We start from the raw sequence: 22,695 nt of genomic DNA, 5'->3' as shown, positions 1-22,695 counted from the left end.
TTAATTCCTTGGTGAAAGGTTTCAATGTCTTCAGATACAATCTGCTAAAAAAATACAAGCAAGTTTTTACATGTGTCCTCACTGAAAGAAAAAGATGGTTTTGCCTTAACAGTCAAAAACCACCACAGACCCCTTGCTTTTCAGATATGATAAAACTAAATTCTACGCAGTTTGGCTCTCTGAATTTATCATTGGCATTTCATGCAACATGAGAGCTGAAAAGGACAAAACTAAGACTAAGTTTGCTTTCCTCAAAGGAGTTGAGGAATCATTTATCTACATTCATTCATCACAGAGACTTTGCCAGTATCTATATGTAAGTGGGCCATAAGTACTAAATTAACCAAAATTCATATGGAAACTATAACTCATTCTTTGCTTTTGAGGTTTTTAGGATTTTTTAAATGGCATCTCTTCTTTCACTAACTGGAAAAACAAACACTCCATTAAATTACTTTTTATCAACACTTAAAATGCCTGATATGGTACTTCTCTACCTCTGCCACAGAAGGAACACCTTTTCCTGGAATATTTCTTCTGTCTGATTTCAGGCAAGCTATGTCTGCCTTCTCATCTCTGTATCTAAGCAGCAGGGCAGCTGGGGTTCCCACCACCCATCTGGACCCATTGAAGACTGCTTCTCACTCCCAAGCTGAGACATTCCTGAACTAGCAAGAAGTGAAGTGCACTGAAACCAAAGAGGAAATGCAGAAAGACATCATTTACACAGTAATTTATAAGCTTTTTTTAAATACATTTTTATTAAAACATTTGCTTTTAATGCCTTGTAGAAATCCACCACCTTGGAGCCATCATAAGCTGCTGACTTTCTTCAAACATGTCAAAGGAAGAACAGGTACATCTCCAAATTCTGCTTTGGCAGAAATTTTTTCTCACTTTTAACATTAACCGGTTGGATTTAGTATGTTACTGTGAACTTGGCAAGATTCTTCACCTTGTCCTTTTAAAAGTATGCTTTAAAGAAAACTACTTTCATAAACAGGCAGTAACTACAGATAAAGGTTCAGCATGCACCAAAGGGCTAAAGTACAGGAAAACCACAAGGAATACACAGATGTTACTAGATTGTGCTTTTAAGAAACTACCCACAAAGACAACAGTGAATGCAGATAAGGAAGAAGGAAAGACTACTTGCAACTGAACAAGGATTAAAATGCCAGGGTTACAATACTTTCAGGTCATCTAACAGACTGATACAGTTTAAAATTCACACTTAGTATAAACGAGACAACATGCCTGTGATGATGCAGGGGGGCAAGCTGCAGCACAATGCCTGAACTCTCATAGAAAGGCTAGTGTGCTGATATTAGGGATGACATGACTCTGATTCACTCAGGAATTAGGCACCAGATTTGAAAGTCTCGTGTTCATACACTGGGTGGTCTACTCTGTGAGACAAGTGGAGTAGGATGATTGGTATCTATATCTGTGAAGGTAGAAGGAAAACCTCCCTACCTCTGACAATAGTGAGCAACGGCACTAACAAACCTTGCTTTTTGGGGTCTGTTATCAGCTTCCTCACTCAGCAGTTCAGTACAAGGCTAATAGCATTTCTGACCCATTTCTTTCATTTGCTAGCTTTCCCATAAGAAAATGGCAGTGTGCACCAGCAGATGAGTCTGTTTTCAGGTTGACCCCGTGGTTACTTACACAATACATACATTACACTATTGGGACATTTGTATATGCCCTTTATCACAGGATCAAAGTGTTCTATTTATGCCCTTGGCACATACATACTTGTTTACTGCAGTCAGGATTTGTCCTGCATGGTCTCCAATCCAGTTTTTACTTAAAACTACAAGAATATATGGGGTTTTTTTTAAAAAAAAAGTCTTTCTCAGGTTTGACACACATGACAATTTGGGTATCCTTGGCTTTGCTGAAGTTTTAAGCCAAAAAATAATGGTTTAGGTCTTAAAAACGTTTAGATGTTTGGCAGATAATGGGTAACTAATTTGTGCAAAAAGTCCAGCAAGTTTTATTTTTAACACTGATCAAAAGAAATGGGCTTAACAGAAAATAGATATACTTAATAGTCCATCTTACTTCATTAATGAAATGTGCAGAACCTTGCTGTGTCTCTTTACCGGAGGTTAGGACTTACTTACCCATTTTGCATCTGTCTTCTGCTCCCTACAGTCTTTACTATTAAGTTACTTTGATACTCAGTCCATTTTAATACAACATGAGGTTTCCCAGCAAACTGACTGCTGTATTTCCATACTTCAGCCATACAGTGTTCCCAAAGCCATATGTACTTTTTCAAAGTTAATCAGGCAGGTATCATTGTAGGGATTTCACAGATAAAACTAAGAATCATCATCTTTTGATATATTATTTTCATGAAAACATAATAATAAGGAACACTTGTATATACATTTCCCTTTTGTTTGTTTGTTTAAATTATATTTGGCACCAAAAAAATCAGCCTGTAACAAATTTCAGCATAACAAAGATCCATGGGATCACACATATAATAGAAGGTGACCTTTCTCTGTCACTTAAAGCTCCTGCTCTTACTAAGAATCCACCTTGGGAAAGATACTGACTTTATTGTTTCTGCTGATTTTTCTTTCTGCTTTACACTTAGGCTGTTTTGTCTGGATTAGCTCTTCAGGGGTATTCCCCAAAGGAGGCAGGAGTCGCTTCTTACTGTTTCGGTTTTCTGAAAGCCACTGTGGAGGCAGCTCAAAGGGTCCAAAACCAAACTGCATGGAATACTTGTCATTTACCATATCAGCTTCTGTGGGCACAGCTGGTGCCACCTGAGCTGCAGAGTCTGCAATTGTCTGTGGTATAAATTTGTGAACCGAAGTCACTCCTACCTCTAAACTGGTGGTAGGAATTTCTTTCTGTTGAAAGTCACCAGAGCCAATGGATTTGGTCTCAGTCTCCTCATCTTCCGTTGGCTTGAAGATTTGCTGTTGCCCAATATGAAACATCTCCAGAAGCTGGCTCCCCGAACGGACACTGGGCTCCAGATTAGCATCTGCAACACCACCCAAGCTGACAATGTTTCTCCTGCTATACCTTCGGTGCAGCTGTACTAATGTCCCCACTAAGCACTTCCGTACTGATTTGTTTACAGTTAAAAATAACAAAGGATTGGCCAGCAAAGAGACCTTGGGCAACCAAATGGCAGTGAGGAGCAAGAAAACTGAAATATCTGAAATATTGAGTATGGTGCGGTAAATCACCAAAGTCACATAGGGGACGCTGCAGAAAATAAATATCATAACCATGGAAAGTAGCATAGCATGAAGCTCAGCTTCTCGCTGGGAGGCATAAGGGATAGAAATTGTATTCTGAGGGGTCCTTAAGGCAGCTATGATGACTTTTTTCTTCTGGCTGGCACTCAGTGCCCTGCGAATAAGGATCATAAAGAGAAATACCACCGCCACTGGTATAATCACAGTGGTGATGTTATAGATGATGACGTATATCAGGTGGCCAAGGGAGTAACTCCAAGATTCAGAACAGGTGGACATGGCATAAATATCAGACACATTGGCCACAGCAAATACTGGAATGCTGGCCACTATTGCATGGGCCCAGATATAGATAACCAGGTCTCGGGATTTTGCATCAGATATTTTTCTTTCCAGAGGGTATAAAACAGAGTAGTACCTGTTAGGAAAAAAAAAAAAAAAATACAACTGATACAATGCAAAGGCTGCAGTCTATAACGAGCATAGTGCTTATGAGAAGCCTCTCAGGAGCTGTCTGAGCATAATGCCCCAAATCCCTAACTGGGTTGCCAACTGACTACCTGCTTATGAGAAAGATAAAAAAACCACAAGGGTCTGCCTTTGCAGGTCTGTTTGTAAAAAAAAAAACCTTCAAGATCACATTATCGGTGGTGAAAAATTCTTTCAATAATTGGGACTATATCACTTTGGCTAATCTGTATTAACATTATTTTGAAGATTTCATCATTTACTTACTTGTAAACTGGACAGTATATCGCATACAGCACAAAATTTCAGAAAACATGATGGAGGCATAAATATGTTGCAGTAAAAGGCCAGACTCACAGTTAATTTGAAAAGCTGCTTTATGACAGATTTTTTTCTCTGGATATTTGGAAAAAGCTGTTGGTCACAAATTACATGTACCCATCTACTGGAAGTACAATGGCGTTTTGTTTTGCACAAGCTCTGGTTGGCAAGGCCCTGAGCAAAAGAGTAGTCAAACACTAAACTTCTGTGCATTAAAAAAAAAATAAAAAAGTGCATCTCTGACATGCACTTCAAATTTCAGGCACTGATTCATTGTTTGCTTACTACTGTGCACTTCTAAGCTCACAGAATTTTCATGAGAGACCTATCCTTTTACTCTTATTGTTATAAGTGGTAGCAGTTTGTGCTTTTTGTGAGGAAGATCACAAAAATACATTTGTCAAGACATTAACATTAAAGTAAGAGACATATCACTCTATTAGGTATACAGTTTGTTTTTGTAGAGCTAACGTATTCTGTGGTGAGACACGATAACAGATTAACAATAAATTTACCTAACATGTATAAATCCACAGTTTTAGTAATGTAACCTGTATTAAACCAGTATCTATCCTTCCCAAAAATATCTAACTTCCAGTCACTGTCAAGATGATAGAGCTGTTCATTTAGGTGGTATCAGTGACTGCTAATATTAATAAGCAAGATGAATGGAATCCAGAAAATTAGACAGTCCAAAGGGCCACTTTTCTTTTAGCCTGATCTTCTACATACAAAACCTCTCTGAATTAATTCTGGTTGTACTAATATTGTTTGGGGTTTTTTTTAAACAAATCTACATTTGAAATTTGAAATTGATGGACAATCTACCTCAGGCATTGGTAAATTCTTCTAATAGGCAATGTCTTTCAACTTCCACAGTTAAAAATGTGCACCTTGTCTATAGTCTGCAGTTGTCTACTTTCAAGTTCCATTACTGAACAACAGCCATTAACAGAAAGAAAGAAACGATAAAAACTTCTCTGAAGACAAATCTGTAGACTCAAAGTCCTTTATAAATGTCCAGAGACATCAGAGTAAACTGAAAAGAAAGGTTTTCAATGTTACAGAGAAGAACATTTATCCCAATACATTCTAGAAAGAAGCTGTACACTGTGAGCAAAGCACTGGAACAAGAGCAAGACCAATATGAAAGGGAGAAAAGGGTTTCAAAGGGAGAAAAAAGAATGAAAGATCAAGGATCCTGGCAAATTTGCTCTCTTACCTGTCAAGAGCAATGGCTGGAAAACTAAGGATGGTCACTGAGCAGAAGACTTTGTGCAGAAATTTGGCAATTCTACAGAAGAGCATCGTATAGATCCACCAGCAGCAGTGTGGACTGGCACTAAGAGCAATGTCAAAAGGCACGCAGACTAGGCTGGCACAGATCCCCGAGCAGGCCAAATTCTTAATGAATCGGTTTGTTACAGATTTAAGTACCGATGTTCTGCAAGTTGACCACAGCACCATGATGTTACCTGCGAGCAGAGACAGGAAGGATTAAAAAAGAAAAAAAAAAAAAAAAACCACCAACCACCCTCAAAACCCAACAACAATAATTTTAACAGATTTGAATGTTCCTTACTACCACAAATAAAAATACTTGTTTGGAGTTTGCCAGGAGTCACTGATTTGAACCATCACACTGCTCAAACTAAAAAGTCTGTAATGGCTAGTGGCTTTATAAATTGGGTGACTGGAAACAATTACCAATCGTCCCAGCTTCTAGTAATGAATGAATTAGGGAATTTCAGAGGCAAATGCCTAAGTAGGATATCCAAACCATGTTTTTAGATGCTTATATTGACTCCTGCATTAAATGAGCCACCCTGAATATTCAAATACAGAAATTTGCTGAAGTGTTTATATTTTAGTAATTAGTGCATAATTCTTTTTTAAATATAAAAATACACTGTAAGTAAATATAAACATATTTAAAATATAAATTTAAATGTATGGTTTTAATCTGTTTGCCTCTGTGCGTAAGTGGATCACAGCAGCTTGCTTTTCTTTCCACTGGCCACTTCAATGGCACAGACAGGCCTATGTGAAGCCACATCCAGAAGAAATGTCTTTTTTGTTTCTATATAAACATAGTAACATGTAATTAAACAAATGGGACAGGCAAAAAACCAGAAAGACTTGATGCACATAACTTCACAAAAGTACACACAGAATGCAACCCACTGTTTTGGATATTCAAGGCCTACACATTTGTTTCAAATAAGGTGAATAGATGGCAGTGAAGCAGAAGTGCAGAGAGAAACCAGCATTAGCTAAAACAGTATTTTTCCCTTATGATGGTATCTTACTCTATCCAGATCTCAGAAAGATATATCGTATCATAGAAACAAATTAACAAATTTTCCATCGTAAATTTCCCTATGATTCTAACTCACACAACAACAGTACAAGAGTAAATGAAGCAATGTGTTCTTACTGCGTGCAGCTCTTGGCCCCATCTAATGCATACCAAGATGCCAGCAAACTCACACTCAGAATCCAGGATTTTATCTCTCCTTTAAAAACCTGACTTTAGCAAGATGTTTGCTTTTTTTTTAATTAAAATGAAAGAAAAGAGTGCTACCAGGAAAAAAAAAGGTTTACTAGAACTGTGCAAAAATGGAGATGAATTTAATATTAAAGTCTTATCTTGAATGCCACAGAACACCCACAATTCTCAAAGCTTTTGCCACTTCCAATTAATACAAGTTAAGGACAATACTATAGGTGAAGGAAATGCAGACAACCACTATATGACCACAGAAATGTTTACTTGCCCAAAGTGCATTTTATGCGAGCAGAAAAACTCCCAAAGACAGGTCAGCCCACAATGGCTGGTAGTGAAAATCACACACACCGGTACTTAACTACTTGCTGCAAACTGCCTAGAGTGCACTCAGCTCCGCGGACCCAACATACATGGAACTACACCACATGTTGTCTCAGCAATAGCTCTTCCTTGGTCTGCTCAGACTGAGAAGTCCCTTTCCCCTGTGTTTATAGGGGCAGAGGGCAGTGATCTTAAGGAGGGAGAGGTGCTGAGAAGCAGACAGTCCTGTTCAGGCTTCCCTGCTCCCTGTCTTTTTCACTCTGGCATTCCCCTCTCAGGACAGGTGACCCATAAGAGGCAGCAAACTCTTACACTGATCAAACACCGTGGCAGGCACCTTCTGTGGTACCCAAGCAGATGGAGATGTACTAGTGCAGAGCTAAGGAGGCAGGAGGATCTCTGCTAGCACAGCTGAGCAGGGCATACACATTCTACATCACGTAACCTGGTCCCAGCTTTCCACCCATGCCTGCACAGACACCGTTTTGGCTCAGGCTCCAGCACCTAACACCTGGACATTTTAGTGCCATCTTCAGACAGAGCATTCAAAGACTCACTGACAGCAACAGGAAATACAAACTTTCAGAGTGTGTTAAAACTGAAAGGGAGCAGGTGAATGTGCAAGGTGACCAGAGCAAGTTAGAAGCACACATTTTAAAAGATACATGCAGATCATGTATTTCTAAGCAAGCTGTCCAATTGAAACTGAAAGGTGCCTAATGTCTCAGCTAAAAGTTTGTCACACAAACATCATAAGAACAGCACAAAAACATATGCAAAGTTTTCTTGGAAGTTTCACAAGTAGTTTTTGTAAACTTACAAGGCATCAGAGTTATTTTCAGAAAGCTTTCACCCTTTTATGAAATGATCTGACAAAGAAATGGAAGCAAATATACTTTATACAACTCCCCCTAGTAATTCTTCGCAGTGGTTTTAATGGAGAAAAATCTCTAGTGAGATTGATATCATAGATTCATATCGCTTGATGATACTATCCCCTAGCTAATCAATTCTAATGTAGTTTATTAAATACCTCTCTATCTGTAAGACACTAAGCAACAGACAGTCGTTAAATCATCTTACCAGACAGCAAATCCAAGACAAAAATATAATGTAATAGCTCAGTGCACAAGACTGATTAAACTATGTTCAAATTTTCATACTGAAAAAATACTGCAATCACTCTTTGTTATCCAGTTTACTGCACACCAGAAAAAAATCTCCTGAATGACAGACATTAGTGAATTAGTAAAATTCTCAGCACTGGCCAAATTATGCAGCTGTGCTCAGTGCATAGCTCACGTGTGAGCTAGTTGTTTTCCACTAGCAGTAACTACATGGTAAAGGCCAGTATCATCTTAATAAAATGTGATTCTCCTTTAATTTTATTTCTCCTGGAGATACTGTGCAGTACCACCAGATCAACCAAAGCTATCTACCAGCATAAAAATACTGCTTGCTAACACAACTCCATTCACCCTGCTGCTGCTGGACAGCATGCAGGGTTGAGTTTAGCTTCCTACCTCCAAGAAAAGTTAAATTTTTCTTACTGCAGACATCACATGTTGCTGATACTATATATTGTAGACACTTACCAGAAGCTCTTTTGAGTTGAAGTGTAATTGATTTATGAGGCAGTCAGATTTGTTAGTGTTTTTGTAGGGTACCTACAAATATACACGACAGGAGAAAACAGCATCTTAAGCTGCTGATTGAGACATGAAAAAGCAGCTGCAGCCCCCTACACTTCTCTCTGTTGACACTACCGTTCTTTGGCTTGATTTTTCCTCTGACCAATAAAAAAACCTCAAGCTTTTATTTGGCGAGTAGAGTTTTCCTATGGTTCCCCACATAAAATCCAAGCAAGATCATACTCTTATTCACATGGCCAATGTGTATACTAAGTGACAAGTAACAAGAAATACCAGAAAACTTCTTGATAAAACAGTGCACCATTTCAATAGAAGCATGTGGTATTAACTTTAAAATCTTCCTCACAGGCATACCATTTAGGTCTGCAATACTTGAATGTCATTTGGAATTCAATTTACTATATATTGTGCCATGTGTCTTATGCAAATTCCTTTTTGGTAGCTGACAAAATATTGAGTTATGTATTTACCATCTGATGTGTTTTAAAGAATGGAATCATCATCTGGTTTTGTCAGGTGCTTTGGGCTTGACAATATATTCCACAGGCAGTATTCAATCAGTTGTACTTAAAGCTTCCTAAATTGCCAGGAGATACTCAGTCAATCAAACCACTCACTTTCAAAAATATCTCTAACTCTCAAGTTATTGAAGAAGTACTTCTCACATAGTAATAATTTATTATTACAATGCCCTGGAGTAGGAGGGAAGCTGGGGTTTTTTGTTGTTTGCAGGTTTTTTTATTTAAATCTTTCATCTAGTTTGAATTGCATTGATTTTATAACCTTACTTCCACAGCAAGTTTCACCTCTATTAGAATGAATATAAATGAAGAATAGAAAAATAAAAGAAATCAGAGAGTTTTTCATTAATACTTCAGAAGCTGCTACAGAACTCCTCACTATTCTTCAGGGTTCTACAAATGAGCTTCATTCAAGACTCCAGATTATCAACTGTTGAATTACTTCTACAAATTGTGTCATATTATCATTTATACATCAGAGAGTCACAACGAAATGAAATGAGCTCTGGTGTTGATTGATCCTAAATGGAAGTGGAAATAATAAAGCATTAAAAAAAATACCGGTTCTAAGGTGAGGAAGAACTCTTCAGACAGACAAAATAAAGTCAGAGCCTGAAAGGGGAAGAAAGAATAAGCAGACAGAATTGTCCACTTGGGACGCTGGAAAATTAATGAGTGAATATCCCTCAAAGAAATATTCTTTTTCCACATGCAACTATGAGTAATTTATATATTAATAAGCTCCTCTGATGAATCAGATCAGCTTCAGTATAGACCAGTAGATCTTTCTGCTGAGGCCTTCAAATCAAGATTTCCCTTCATGCACCTCAAAGCCTCCCACTCAGGAAAAAAAATTACACCAGAAACTTTGCACAGCATTAAATATTAAGAAGCTTCAGAATGAAACTGCATGCATTTCCCATTTCATTGCTCTTCATCTTTCCCCAGCAACTCCTTTCCATGGAATAACAATGTTCCAGGCAACAAGGCAATTGAACAAGCATTACAGCAATCGTGCTCTGAATCTTTTCACAATGTCTAGAGGCACTCTTCTGTTCTGTGTGTATTAGTCATTCACTGTTGAACCCATGAAAGACACTAGTCTAACATCAATATTCTCCCTGGCTTACAACTGTACTGGGCTGTTGCACATCCTCACAGTGGGCAAAGCTGTCATTTTCTATCATGGGTTAGTTTCTGAGGTGTTTCTGCTGGATAACTGGTCTAGGGCTACACAACCTTGGGATTCAAACTTCATAATGGGATTGTACTGGTTATGTACATGGAGTGAACAAGCAGTAGGAAAATGTAACGTCTTGCTATTTCCTGTAAATCAATACTGTCTGGGACACGAGTGTCACTTATAAAAATCACATTACAAAGCAAATCCCATACTGGTTGCACAGAATTCCACCACTGAAAGAAAAAGATGAAGTGTTTTTAATTTAAAAAGGAAAAGTGTATCTTTGGTCTTCTCAGAGAATGAGCTATGTCTAGATAAAACCCTTCCTACACCCAACGTTAGCTGACAACCTTGTCAGTACACAGACCAAATGAGCAGGAGGTAAGTATCCAGCTTGTCTATGCCTTTGAAAATTTCTCCAAGTAAAAAGAAGAATAGAAAATATTAAAAGTAACCAGTGCATGATAAGCAGTTCTTTTCACATTAGAAACAAAAACACATTTAAAGCCTGGCAAACAAGGTCTGAGTTCATTTTATCCTCTTATATATCATAACTATCAACATTCAATAAAACCTCCATGTACTACATACAAATTCCACTGCATTCACATTGAAAGGATTGTTGTTTCCAGTCATCCCCCACAGTTTTTTAATTGGGAAATACCACAGATAAGCAGCTACACAGTACATGAAGCTGCACAGAAGTGCACTGAGAAAGTAAACACGAGGATCCAACACAGCATGCTGCCCAGACATCCTTCTAGCCTTTACAGTGTTTCAAGTTCATTGTATCTGCAAGAAATAACATTCTCTGAGTATGAAATGTTATCAGAGTGCATTAGTCTGATTCAAAGCAGCAAAAAATATTTTTGCTCCTTTTCCAAGTTGCACCCTCCTCGGATTTCACTGCCAGACACAAAATGTTGATGCAGGCATCAAGAGCTGAGATAGTTTTGAAATACTAGCTCTTAGCAATAATTCAAATAATGCGAAAGATTCTTAATAATACCTTTAACCAGTAGAAGGACAATCCCCATGGAAACCAGAGACTGTTATCTAAAACAAATGCATTTGCCATGCAGTCATCCAAAAAAAAGAAGAAATATTGCTTTTTGTCGATTAACTCATGGAACCCAATCCATTAGCTGGGTATGACGTTCATCTTACATTTTTGTTAACATTAATCAGTGCGTAATTGAATCAAAACAAAGTCCACACTCTAGTAAAATCCTCCTTCTCACAGCTTGCCGTCTTCTGCTTGCTGATTTCCCTCCCATCCAGAGCAGGGTTCTGGGGATCCAGACATCCTTCCCAGCAGAGAGCCTCTGCGTACCCCACTCACACTCCCTGAAGTGTCACTGGGAAGGAGCTGGCAGCCCTCTTCATAAGAAAACAAGGCAGGAAACAATGGAAGAGGTTAGAAACTGGGCTTTACCCATTGAAACCTTCCATTAAAAACAACTCACTGAAAAAGTCACAGGTTCTGTCAACATGATCAATGTGAAAAACTTCTCTTGTTGAAACACCAGGACGATTACATTCCCAACCCTCAAACTCTTTTTTATTATTTTCTGAGGTATTTTGAGGAAGGTGTTTTCTGCAGAACTTACTCTGTTAAAAGACAAACCTCACTCAAAAAGCGGTTCACTGGAAACATTTTTGGCAACCCTTCTTATGTTAAAACACATGTTGTTTACTTATTCACCTCCAGAGGGAACAGGGATGTATCAAGATACATGCTGGCTTCCACAGCTTGAAGAAATGCATAATTTTATCACAGAATCACAGAATAGTTGAGGCTGGAAGGGACCTCTGAAGATCATCTGGACCAAACCCCTGCTCAAGCAGGACCAAATTCTTGTAATTCTTTATAATTCTTGTATATTTTAGTTTAAAAAAATATAGTCATCAGACTGACAGAGTTGCCTTTATAGATGAAAAAACCCATGAAACAAAAACAAAAAGCAAACTTCCTGAAACCAAATCCAAACCTTTTTAACATTCTAGCTATCAAAATTCAGTGATAAAATAACAGTTGCACTCAAGAGTGGGCAATAACTTAATTTGTTTTTTAACATAGTTCTTCCATTTTTAGTTTGTGTACATGTGCAACCAAATGTTTTATATCCAAGACGAAGTGTCTGCTACAAAAGAACTATCCTGGAACAAGGTTTGCTGTATACCAAATATTTTCCTTCCTTCATAAAACAGGTGATCTCCTTATTTTTAGGATAATGTTTCTCACTCATATTCTTAGAATTCTCATTCACATATTCCTACTTACATTATCAATATTGACTTAGAAGTATAACTACTTAAGAGATTTGTCAGCATGGAGCTCTGGTCACCAAACTCAGTTCCACTGAACTACATCAAGCACGAATTTCCACAGTACAGAGTAGTTACCCGCAGAGTGTTTCAGCACAGATGTAAATTATCTTGGAAGCCTTTTCATTTAGCGTGTGATAGTTGTCTACATAGCTTCCATTCCCAAGAAAGTGTATAATTACAAGGTAGAAAAGAAAGTGACCAGAAGATTCCCTTGCAGGAACAGGTAAGTCATTGACTTTTGTTACAGCATTGCCTAGGACTAGTCCAAGGCCAACACCTACCTACACAATCCACTGGCAGCAGCTACTGTCACTTGTGAAGATGGAGTAAAGTCAGAAAACATACATGAAGAAATTTAAAATTGTTCTTACAGCAAGTATAACTTGTGTGATACGATGGTATTTGTAATGTCAAAATGGCTAAGGGAAATGATCATTAATATAATTCCATTTGTGAATTTTTTCTGTTGTCCTTAGTATTTCATAAAATTATTGTCTGCAGGGAGATTCTAAAGTAACTGCGTCATGCTAAAGGTCTTGGATACCCACTTGTATTTCTTTCAGATATACCTATCTGAAGGGAGATAAGAAGTATCTCTGCACTGATAATTCTCCAGTTCTTCATACCCACTGTCGCATTAAATGGACAGAATTTCTGGGCAGGAACAATCATTTTCTCCCTTTCAATAAACTACAGTCCTTCAACAGCCGCCACAATCATTTCAGCCGATCAAGGAAATAACCAAACCCGCTTATTTTGTCAAGTACACTTGACTTGTCTGAATTCCTTGCCTCCCTCTATTTTAAAACTGATGTCGTCCTCAAAGAACCTGAAACTCTTCAGGCTCCTTGGAAGGAAGGAAGGAAAGAGGTTTAAAGAATATTGTGTCTGCAACTTCAGGACCTTAGATTGTTCCCATGTCAAGAAAATATGACAAATGTATTGCATTACCTTTGAAACCTAAGCTAGGAAATTTAAAATCTGAAAAAAGAATGTCCAGATTTACTGCTGTAACCATAACAGGAATATAAATCTTTTCAAAGTTATTAACTTTTTGAATCACAGTGCTTAAGGGACCAGCTTGTTTTACTTACAGCAAAAATATAACCAAAAATTTTTAAAGCCAAGGACTTTACATGACCCCCATGAGAGTTCCCCATGACATGGGAACCAATGTTTTTACCTCTTCCATGGAGGAAGGAAATAGAAATAAAGGAAAGAGATATAGAAGAGGTAAAAATATTGGATGTCCACATCATCAATGTACATGAAACCATTAGCTGAAGATCCTACATCTTGTTTGCCAACCAAGTATCACATCTCACATCTAGTGAACCATCTGGCCTTTCTTACACCAGGCTTTGTGCCAGTCATCCTCAGAGAGCAAGTCTGATATTACTAAAACACTACAAGGCTTGGGCTGCAAGTGAAGCAGGTAATTTTTCTGAACGGCCAATCTGTCTGTTCTTCATCATCCTTGGCACAAGAGGAATACCTTTTGTCCCTTTGTTTTATAAAAAACTCAGAAAAGGGCAATTTTGAACCTGTATGTCATGAAATGACTGAGGGGATGCAATAGTAGCACTTCTTGTGCAACGGGATGTCAAGAACGCAGAGATTTACTTGAACTCCCCTGACCACTGTGCTGAATCTAATTGTAAATAGCAGTCTTAACACAGGGACCAAGTATGTTTAAGATTTGTTTTTAAATAACAATGCTATCTGCCAGTACCTCTTTGTTTGTAGAAAGCCTGTAGCCACCTCTGTAGGTCCAGACACATCTCTTCAGATGCTCTTTTTTTGTCTGACTTCGCCCATGTGCACCTGCAATTCATGTGCAGGCATGCTGGTGCCATTACAGAGATGTGGTCACTAAGATGCGACTTTTCACATCACAGATTCAGCTCAACTTTGCTTCATTTACAGGGCCAGCCTCAGTCCCTACGAGGCTCCTCCAGGAGAAACCTGTAGGGCCCCTGTTCTCTCTGTAAGACATGCCAAGGTCAGATCCAGGGGAGACTGACAGTTTTGCACTTGTGAGGCTGTGGCAAAACTCATGTCGTTTAGAGCAACTCCAGCATTTGGCCTGGGCTGTAAGCTGCTCCAGAATCCACAGCAGACAGGAACAACTTTCCACCTTCCACTCTGGAGCTGACGACCTCCTGTGCTGTTCAGAGTCTTACTCTCTCCTGCCTTTACCCTCACGTCTGTACAAAATGCTACCAGGCCAGAACACAACACAGACGTGGTCCAACAACATTGTGCTTATGCAAAATTATTTTTCCTGTATCTAATACTTTTCCAGTATTAATTCACTCAAGATACTAAGACAAAACTTACCAAAAACATTAGTTGCTGCACCATACTGTAGTTTAGTGGATATGTGAGATGTATACTGCCTAATAGTATACAACCAACTGGACAACTTGACTCAATTACTAGCTGATTTTCCCTGCCTTATTTATTGAGGAAAAAAGCAGAAATACACACAATTTAAAACGAATTATATTTAACAGAGGAGCGCAATTTAAAAAGCCTGTGGTAATTACTAGTAGTTGGAAGACTGACTTTGTATTTTCCTTGGTAATTGAGGCTATCTTGCACTCTTGATTAAAAAAAAATAATTCCTACCCATTAGGATCAATTTTCATCCTCCATTGCAGCTGAAATTACAGAGTTTGTAGCTGAAAGACACCATAGTAACAGCTATTTCATAGAGCATAAATTATTTTCTGGCCTGCCCCACAGTCTTGTGACTCTTCTTTTTGCTTTATACAACTAAGAAAGATCTGATGTCATTTCTGCATTAGTTTGACTGTGCTTCCATTTCTCCAAAGTGCCAGGTTATCAGAAACAAAATTTTACTCTTTATATAGTTTTGCCATGCAGCCATTCACCAGGTCACCAGCTGGGCATATTTGCTCTTGATTCTTTATACACAGATGTCTTCAAACAGAAATTACATATGCTTAATACGTCCTGCACAGTGGGATTAATTTACGTTATATTTAGAAACAAGCTTTTTTTCCTCCCTCCACAGCTGACTCCATAATAAATGGTTCTCTCCACTCCTCCTAGCCCCATGAATGGACTCAAACAAAACTCGCTGGGAAGAATAAAGTCAAGCTGGGGACTGACACACATGTCTGAAACACCATGAGTAATAAACTGAAAAAATCAGTATGACGCTAAACCAAATACTATTAAAAAAAAAAAATCACATGGAAAAATATTTTGTCTAGTTATCAGAGTGAGGCATTTCACTGAAGAAATATGAATTTACAGAGCCAAATCAGATTTATTCCAACCTGCCAAAGGGAAGAGATGTGTTCCCATGGGATACCTCAGGACAGGCAAGGTGCTTCACTGTCAAGATCACGGTGACATTTCTGGCCTGACTGAGTGCGGGGTGGGGGGGTGTTTGGTTTGTTGGGGTTTTTTCCTTAAAACATATAGACCCCTGAAGTAAAATTTTTGTTGATCAAACATTTCATTTACAAAAACTATTCTTGAGACTCTCCAAATTTCCCCTCTCTCATTTTTCTACAGTCCCCCATCTATAACAGAACTCCACTGTAAGATTTCTGTAGTGTCCACTCTCCAGTCTGCTTTCTTTCACTCTTTTAATAACTGAGTTCCCTTTTCTTTGCTCAAAATCCTCACAGCAAGAGACACTGCTGTTCCCAGGTCCATTCTCTGCAAGACAGCACTGTTAAACACAGAATAGCATTGGGCTTAGTGAAACGGGCCACAGACATTCATCCTTCAAATGCCTTCACAAAAAACACTATGAAAAATTAGTATTATGGCTTACCGCTTCCCTTTTATTTAAAATAGCCAGAAATTCAGCTTGATCCACATTTTATACCTCCTCAGCAAGGCCCGTGGGTAGTAGCTCGTCTAATCAGGATTGATGATGCAAAATCCAGAGACATGCAAGTGCCCAGAATTGAGTGAGGGGAACCAGATTCAGTTACAAAAAATGAAGAAATACTGAAATGTTTCTTGACATTAAGAGCAAGAAAAGTTTTAAAAATTCTAGGTCTGGACACCCTCTAGCAACAAAATAGTTCTGACAGTAAGACAAGCCGTAAAACTGCATAACATTCACCCCAAATACACCCTTGATGTGTGGAAAGAATTTTTAAGTTTTCTTTTAACCTTGCAAGAATCCAGATGACTGCTCTACTGGAAAAGGAAGATAACATGGTCATTTTTACTGTAAGTTTCCTTTTCTTCCCTAGCATTAGAAATACAATTAGCCATCCATATTTGAACTTCATAAGTTGCTGGGCACAGCAGAAGATACCCTACACTGAAACCTGCCTTAACACTAACAAAACTTTGCCATATGTTTCCTTGCACTAGCGTGGGCTTATGACCTAGTGTGGGCTTATGACCTAGCATGGGTTGATGACACGAACTCCTTCATCAATCATCCACATGCAGTATAAAATTTTAAACTTGTGTTTTGCTGATAGATGCAGCTGAAGAGAATCTTTTTTGCTAACATATGGAATTTTTAGGTCTATTAGTGTATTAAAATTGAACTGATATCAATATGATTTTTCAATATGAAAAAACTTGATACAAAGCTGGAACAACATAATCTAAAATTAGTTTCTAGTTTATTTTCTGAAACTAAAAAATTATTCCATTGTCTTGCTACATATATATAACCTGATAAGGTCTACCATGTAATAGCCACACACATGTAAAAATTAAATGAACTTAAGATACAGGTAGCAAACAACTAACTCTACAAGACAGCAGCTGCCATCAGAAACAAGAGAGAAGAACCATATATGCATGTCCTACCTCTTCCACCAAAGAGGACTGCACACAGGCAGTATTTGTTTGATTGGGGCGAATCAGCAAGTGGGTGTAATCAAATCACTTGCAGCTTGCTGTGTTTTCCTACAGACATATACAAACACATGCTCATTAGCAAAGCTTTCCAGGATTCTTGCATGTGTTCTCTGTCGTCATCTGCAAAACAACATTTCTTGTTGTGACGCAGGCACAAAATCCACAAAGAACCAAGATGTTAGTTACTGTATTATTGACCTCTGCTTATTAACAACAAACCAAGGCATGTATTATTTATATTTCAGCAGCTGTCTTTCATATTTCTACATTTCTCATCCACTTCTTCCCTTTTGCTTTCCTACAAAAATTACCATGTCACAATGGTTGGGAATGCTTGCATGATACATTTCTATGATCGCTCCTCTCTTGTACTGAATCATCCATCCACTGTCAGCAGGTGAAAATGTTTCAGATCTCTCTACACCATATGGAAACAAACAAACAGAAAATAAAAACAATCCAGCAATTTCTCTTGACTTCCACAGACAAAGTAGCAACAAAAATGTATGCCAAAAATCTACAGTAATTTCAGCTCTTCCACAAAGGAACTACAAGGCATCCATTTACAGATGAAACCCTTTCAGCTTTGTAACTCCATTACCTGGATGCAGAATTTTCAATTTTAAGTAACAGCTATATAATTAGCCTTATTATCTTAAAAACAAATGTAGACACATTTTTCACTCTTCAGGGTGAGTATGAAGAGCAAGATTAAGTTTGCATATTTTACTAGTCCCTGGAAAATTGCTATTGCAAATCCAAAAGGTCTTCCAAGATAGCAGAGCCAAAAAAAAAGCTCTTGTTACTTTATCTCCAAGTGTTTAGCATACTTCAACTAGTGACATAAATACATGAAAAATGCGTGGATCCTTTCCTAAGGCATGTAGACATTTGCAAAAGAAACACTAAGATCAGTCTGAATAAAACATGAATGAAAGTGGATGTGTGTGAAAGCATTATAAAAAACAATAAATCAAGGGTTAAAAGAATCTCATGTATTGATAAAATAAGGACACCACTGACAGCAGTAAAACCAGTAAACAGGGGGGAACATGCTGTTTGCATCAAGACCAGAAGGCCTGTGCTCTGAAACGGCCACAGCAGAGATGACCTGTTGTCAGAGGACTCGTGCTGTAGTACAGGAGGGTGGCAAGGAGGTTGTAGTACAGCAGTACAGTCACTGCTCTCCTGCCTGTTCCAGCAGGAAGACAGGATGCAACTGTGATTCCCAGAATGATGGAACAAAGACAAGGGGCAGCAACCTTTCCAAGGAATTACAGAGGGTAATTAAGACTCACAGTAAGCAGGATTCTGAGGCAGAAGATTCTCCCATAGTAACTGTTGACTCGTAACAAGTTTAAAACACCTGTTCAAAAACCATTTCGTTGCCATCCTCCCCATTCCACACAAGTAATCTAGATCACTTGAACACACACATGTGGGTTTGTGCTTGTGAGCATGTGCAAGAGAATAAGGGCTGAAATCAGAGTTGTTTAAAAAAATAAAAAAAATATTTCCCTTTCATAAGGTTTCACATCAATTTTTGTGACACTAAATTCTTGTAGAATTTAAAATACCAGTTTAAATTTAGTTTTGCTTTTTTGTTAAACAGGAACCTCCTTCTAAGTAATACTGGTATTATCCAATACCAACCCTAAAACATGTCAGTGCCTTGCAATTTGGACATAATTCCCACTGATGGAGTTTAAATAAAGAAAAAAGGCTTAAATGATATTGAACTGCTTAGAAGGTCTCAGTTACATAGTCTCAGCAACTGTTCGCAGCTACACATGCCCTGAGCCCAGTGCAGCCAGCAGGAATTAACCAGGGAGCAGAATCCAGGCTACAATTAAAGCATCCTAAAAGAAAAACTGGTCTTTGCTCCAAGGGCACCACATTATTATGTTACTAGGTTTTTTTAATTTCACAATACCCAATTTTACAGTTCTTTTGTCTGCTTCTCACCTCATGTAGCTGCTCTTTTCCAGCTACACCACTCAGCAGGATAAAATATATTATTTCTCCTCAGAAACCTTACCTTGTTTGTATCCTTAGCCCATAGTAACAATACTGCATCAGATAGAGGCAGTCCAAACCAGGTCTGCATCTATTCCTGGTCTTAGTCAAGTTGAGCTGTTGCACATGAAAAACTAAATTCTTCCTAAGTGTTTTTGCTAACTTTCATAAGAAACCTTTAAGAAGCTATCAGAAGAATTAGCTTTTTTTAGCCACACATTATTATCTTTGATATGGACAAAATTTTAATTGCTTCAAAACATATATTTTTGATTCATTTATGAGGAAGATTATTTGAATTTTTAGATAGCTTTTATTTCACTGGTTATACTCATTTGCATCAGCAATGACTGTAAAAACAACTTAATAAATACATTCACAAATACAATGCAAAATCATTCCACAACTAAAAACCCCATAGTTGTACTGTTTGGATTTGGAACATATTTGGGTTGTTCTACTAAAATAAGTAACTAGACATAAAACTAGTGTTGGAAACAAGCAAATCTCATCAAAAATATATGATAAATGAATTGTGGAAGAAAAAAAACCAAACAGGATTGGGTAAAAAAAACCCCAAACAACAGCATTGTACATGGTGCACATCATGTAACAGAAAAACTACTCACAAATATGTTACCAAACTGTCATTAAAGTTCCAAAACCAAACCATCAGTGTGCTTACACTAAAAATAAACTATAAAAGAATCTCAAATACAAACTAATGAATATGTATGTGAATTGTTTTTCTCCTGTCAATTCAATCTGAGTAGGGCATTTTATTAAAAAATAAATTAAGAAAAAGGCATTACAGAAACTCTTTTTCTAAGAGACATTGTAATAAGCCATTCAGGTGTTAAAGTGCCAAGGCAAGCATAAGCAATGCTTAATGAGGAGGCACTCAAATAACAGCACAATCTACTGTCAAAGGTTACCTCAGCTCTGCCTGATTTTCCAGTGGGAGATGGCTCATCAGCAGTAATCGTTTTAATCAGTTTGCTACCAGATGTGCACTGGGGAAAACCACATTAGAATCACTCTGTAAGCTTTAAAGACAAGTTTAATATAAGCGAACAGAGGACTTCACAGTGATGGTCATTTTAATTGCATAATTGTAATAATCTGTCTTTTATATTTTGAAAATTATATAAATAAAGCAGGAAAAATAGCCACTCGTGTTTCAAAATGCCTTCATTAAGATGTCTTCATTTTAGCAAACTAGCATATGGCCTTCTTTCAGATTCTGTCAAGGCGATCCCATTTTCTCTTTTTTTTTTTTTTTTATAAAAAAGATAATTATTACTGACAGACCGCAACACTCCAGTGCACTCCTAGAAAAAAAAAAAATATTCAGCACAGGGAGCATGACACCGCTCTGCCCTGTCCTGCCAAGCCACTCCTATGTACGGAGAAACCTGTGGATGCTCCATATCCATGATCCATTTGGATCTTTGTGCTAACGCTGTAGGAGTGTCACAAACTATGATGCTGCTTTAAAAGCTTTAATTTATGAGAGGCGCCTTCAGGAGAAGTCTCTTGTCTAAAGGCATAGTAGAGGAAGACTTCATCAGTAAAGTAACAAACTTGGAATTAAAACAGTAGATGTTCTAGATTGAAAGTAAAGAAAGAAAAAACAGAAAGACCACAGCATTTTACTAAGAGTCTACAATTGCCTCTGGAGCCTACTCAACAAAAAATTAACTTCAAAAATTAGCACTATAATGATGCAAAAAAAATCTTTACATAGGAACTCAAAGACATGTTGTTAAACCCTGACTCATTCTACCATGACTTGCATGAGTAGCTCAACAGACTGCAGGAGAACCTGCACCCTGAGGAGAGCAAGGGTGTCCCAAAGCAGAATTTACAAGACATGGCACTTCCCTGATTCCTATAAAATTATTTTTATATTATATAAATTTTTAAATTATATAAATAAAATTATTTTTAGTGGAGATTATTCATTTTTTATTCATGCCTCATGTTCCAACAGCAAATAAATCAAAAACTCCTGGTATTTCAAGGATGGAAAAGTTAATTTACCATTTCAAGCTTTATTGGTAAAGTATGCTAATAAAGAGATGTAACTGACAACTGTGATGGTTAAATATTTCATAAAGCATCTAGTGTATATATAAATGCAAAAAACATTAATGCAATATTAATGTTTGAGTTGTGTACACATTAATAATTACTGTTATTGAACTGCTGTTTAATAGCCTACTTATGAGCCTTATTCTGGCAGTACAGAGCAGCAAATATTACCAGCAGGTCAATAGCATTTTCTGGGTTTAAATGCTTAAACTAAACAATGCATCAATTATTTTGCACCATGCCTGTGTTTGTTTTTTTAAAAAAAATAAAAGCATCTCTCTTCCAAGCCAAATACTTGGCCAGTGATTTCTGCCACATGGCTCGTTACAATATTAATGGCAGTCATGTAATTTATCTTCTGCAACGTTCTGAAGCCACACACCACAGATGTACCTGCTAGTGTACACAGAGCTCCCTTACAAACAGCAGTGGAAGGCCCTACTCTTTCAAGGCCGTATGTTTTCAATGTGACCTGATAATGATACTCTGCAAAGAAAATGGAAATTAAAAATAAATTTTATAATGCCATACACTAAGAGAATTTGTGGAATAACCCAAAGGACTATTTCCATTCCTTGGAAATGAGCAGACTTAATCGGGAAACATTTTCAGATATCCTTTTTCTGGTCATTCCACTGATCCCAGGCTGCCTGATTTATTAATTAGTTGTAAAATATTTCATAACTAGCTTTCCTTTACTGAGATGATGGAGTCTCTGTGGGACACGCAAGGAGACTTACATTATAAATAAACCTACGCAGAAAAGCTAAAACCAAAACAAAACGCAAAACTGAGACCTGAAGCCACTTTTCATCCTTCAAGCAGGCCACTGTCAAAGAATTTGGCTGTCCCAATACTTATTTAGATGAACACAATCAAAAAGCTGCCTTACTGCCTTCTCATGCCTGCTAAGATCATGACACAAGCAGTGACAGGAAAGCAGGACTTACAGGTCGTCTCAAATTCTCCCTGCTACGGACAACTGAATGAAGAGAAGAAGGAGGACAGTTTTCCTCTACATTTTCAAACCCTTTCATCGGGTTAATAAGTAAGAGTAATGCCACCCATAAAAGAGGGAGGCAGGTTTTTTTCTCTAAAATACAAAGGGGGAAAAAAGGAAGAGAGGAAGAGCCTACCCCCTGTATGCATATCACACATGCCAATTGCAAATTCCACA

At 37.8% G+C, this 22,695-nt stretch overlaps 1 protein-coding gene across 1 annotated transcript in view; it reads right to left on the bottom strand.

Annotated features, from left to right (window-relative positions):
- Nucleotides 1-733: 733 nt before the first annotated feature.
- The window catches only part of GPR176 (G protein-coupled receptor 176), a 45,187-nt gene continuing 23,225 nt past the window's right edge, over nt 734-22,695 (bottom strand). The window contains exons 2-3 of the mRNA XM_074821535.1: nt 5,245-5,497; nt 734-3,651 (exon numbers count right to left, since the gene is read on the bottom strand). Coding sequence (XP_074677636.1) covers nt 2,544-3,651; nt 5,245-5,497 — 1,361 coding nt within the window. The 3' untranslated portion in view covers nt 734-2,543. The remainder of the gene's footprint in view (nt 3,652-5,244; nt 5,498-22,695) is intronic.

Source organism: Strix aluco, chromosome 4, assembly GCF_031877795.1.
Source record: "Strix aluco isolate bStrAlu1 chromosome 4, bStrAlu1.hap1, whole genome shotgun sequence".
Lineage (NCBI taxonomy): Eukaryota > Metazoa > Chordata > Aves > Strigiformes > Strigidae > Strix > Strix aluco.
This window is presented reverse-complemented; position numbering and strand designations above follow the sequence as displayed.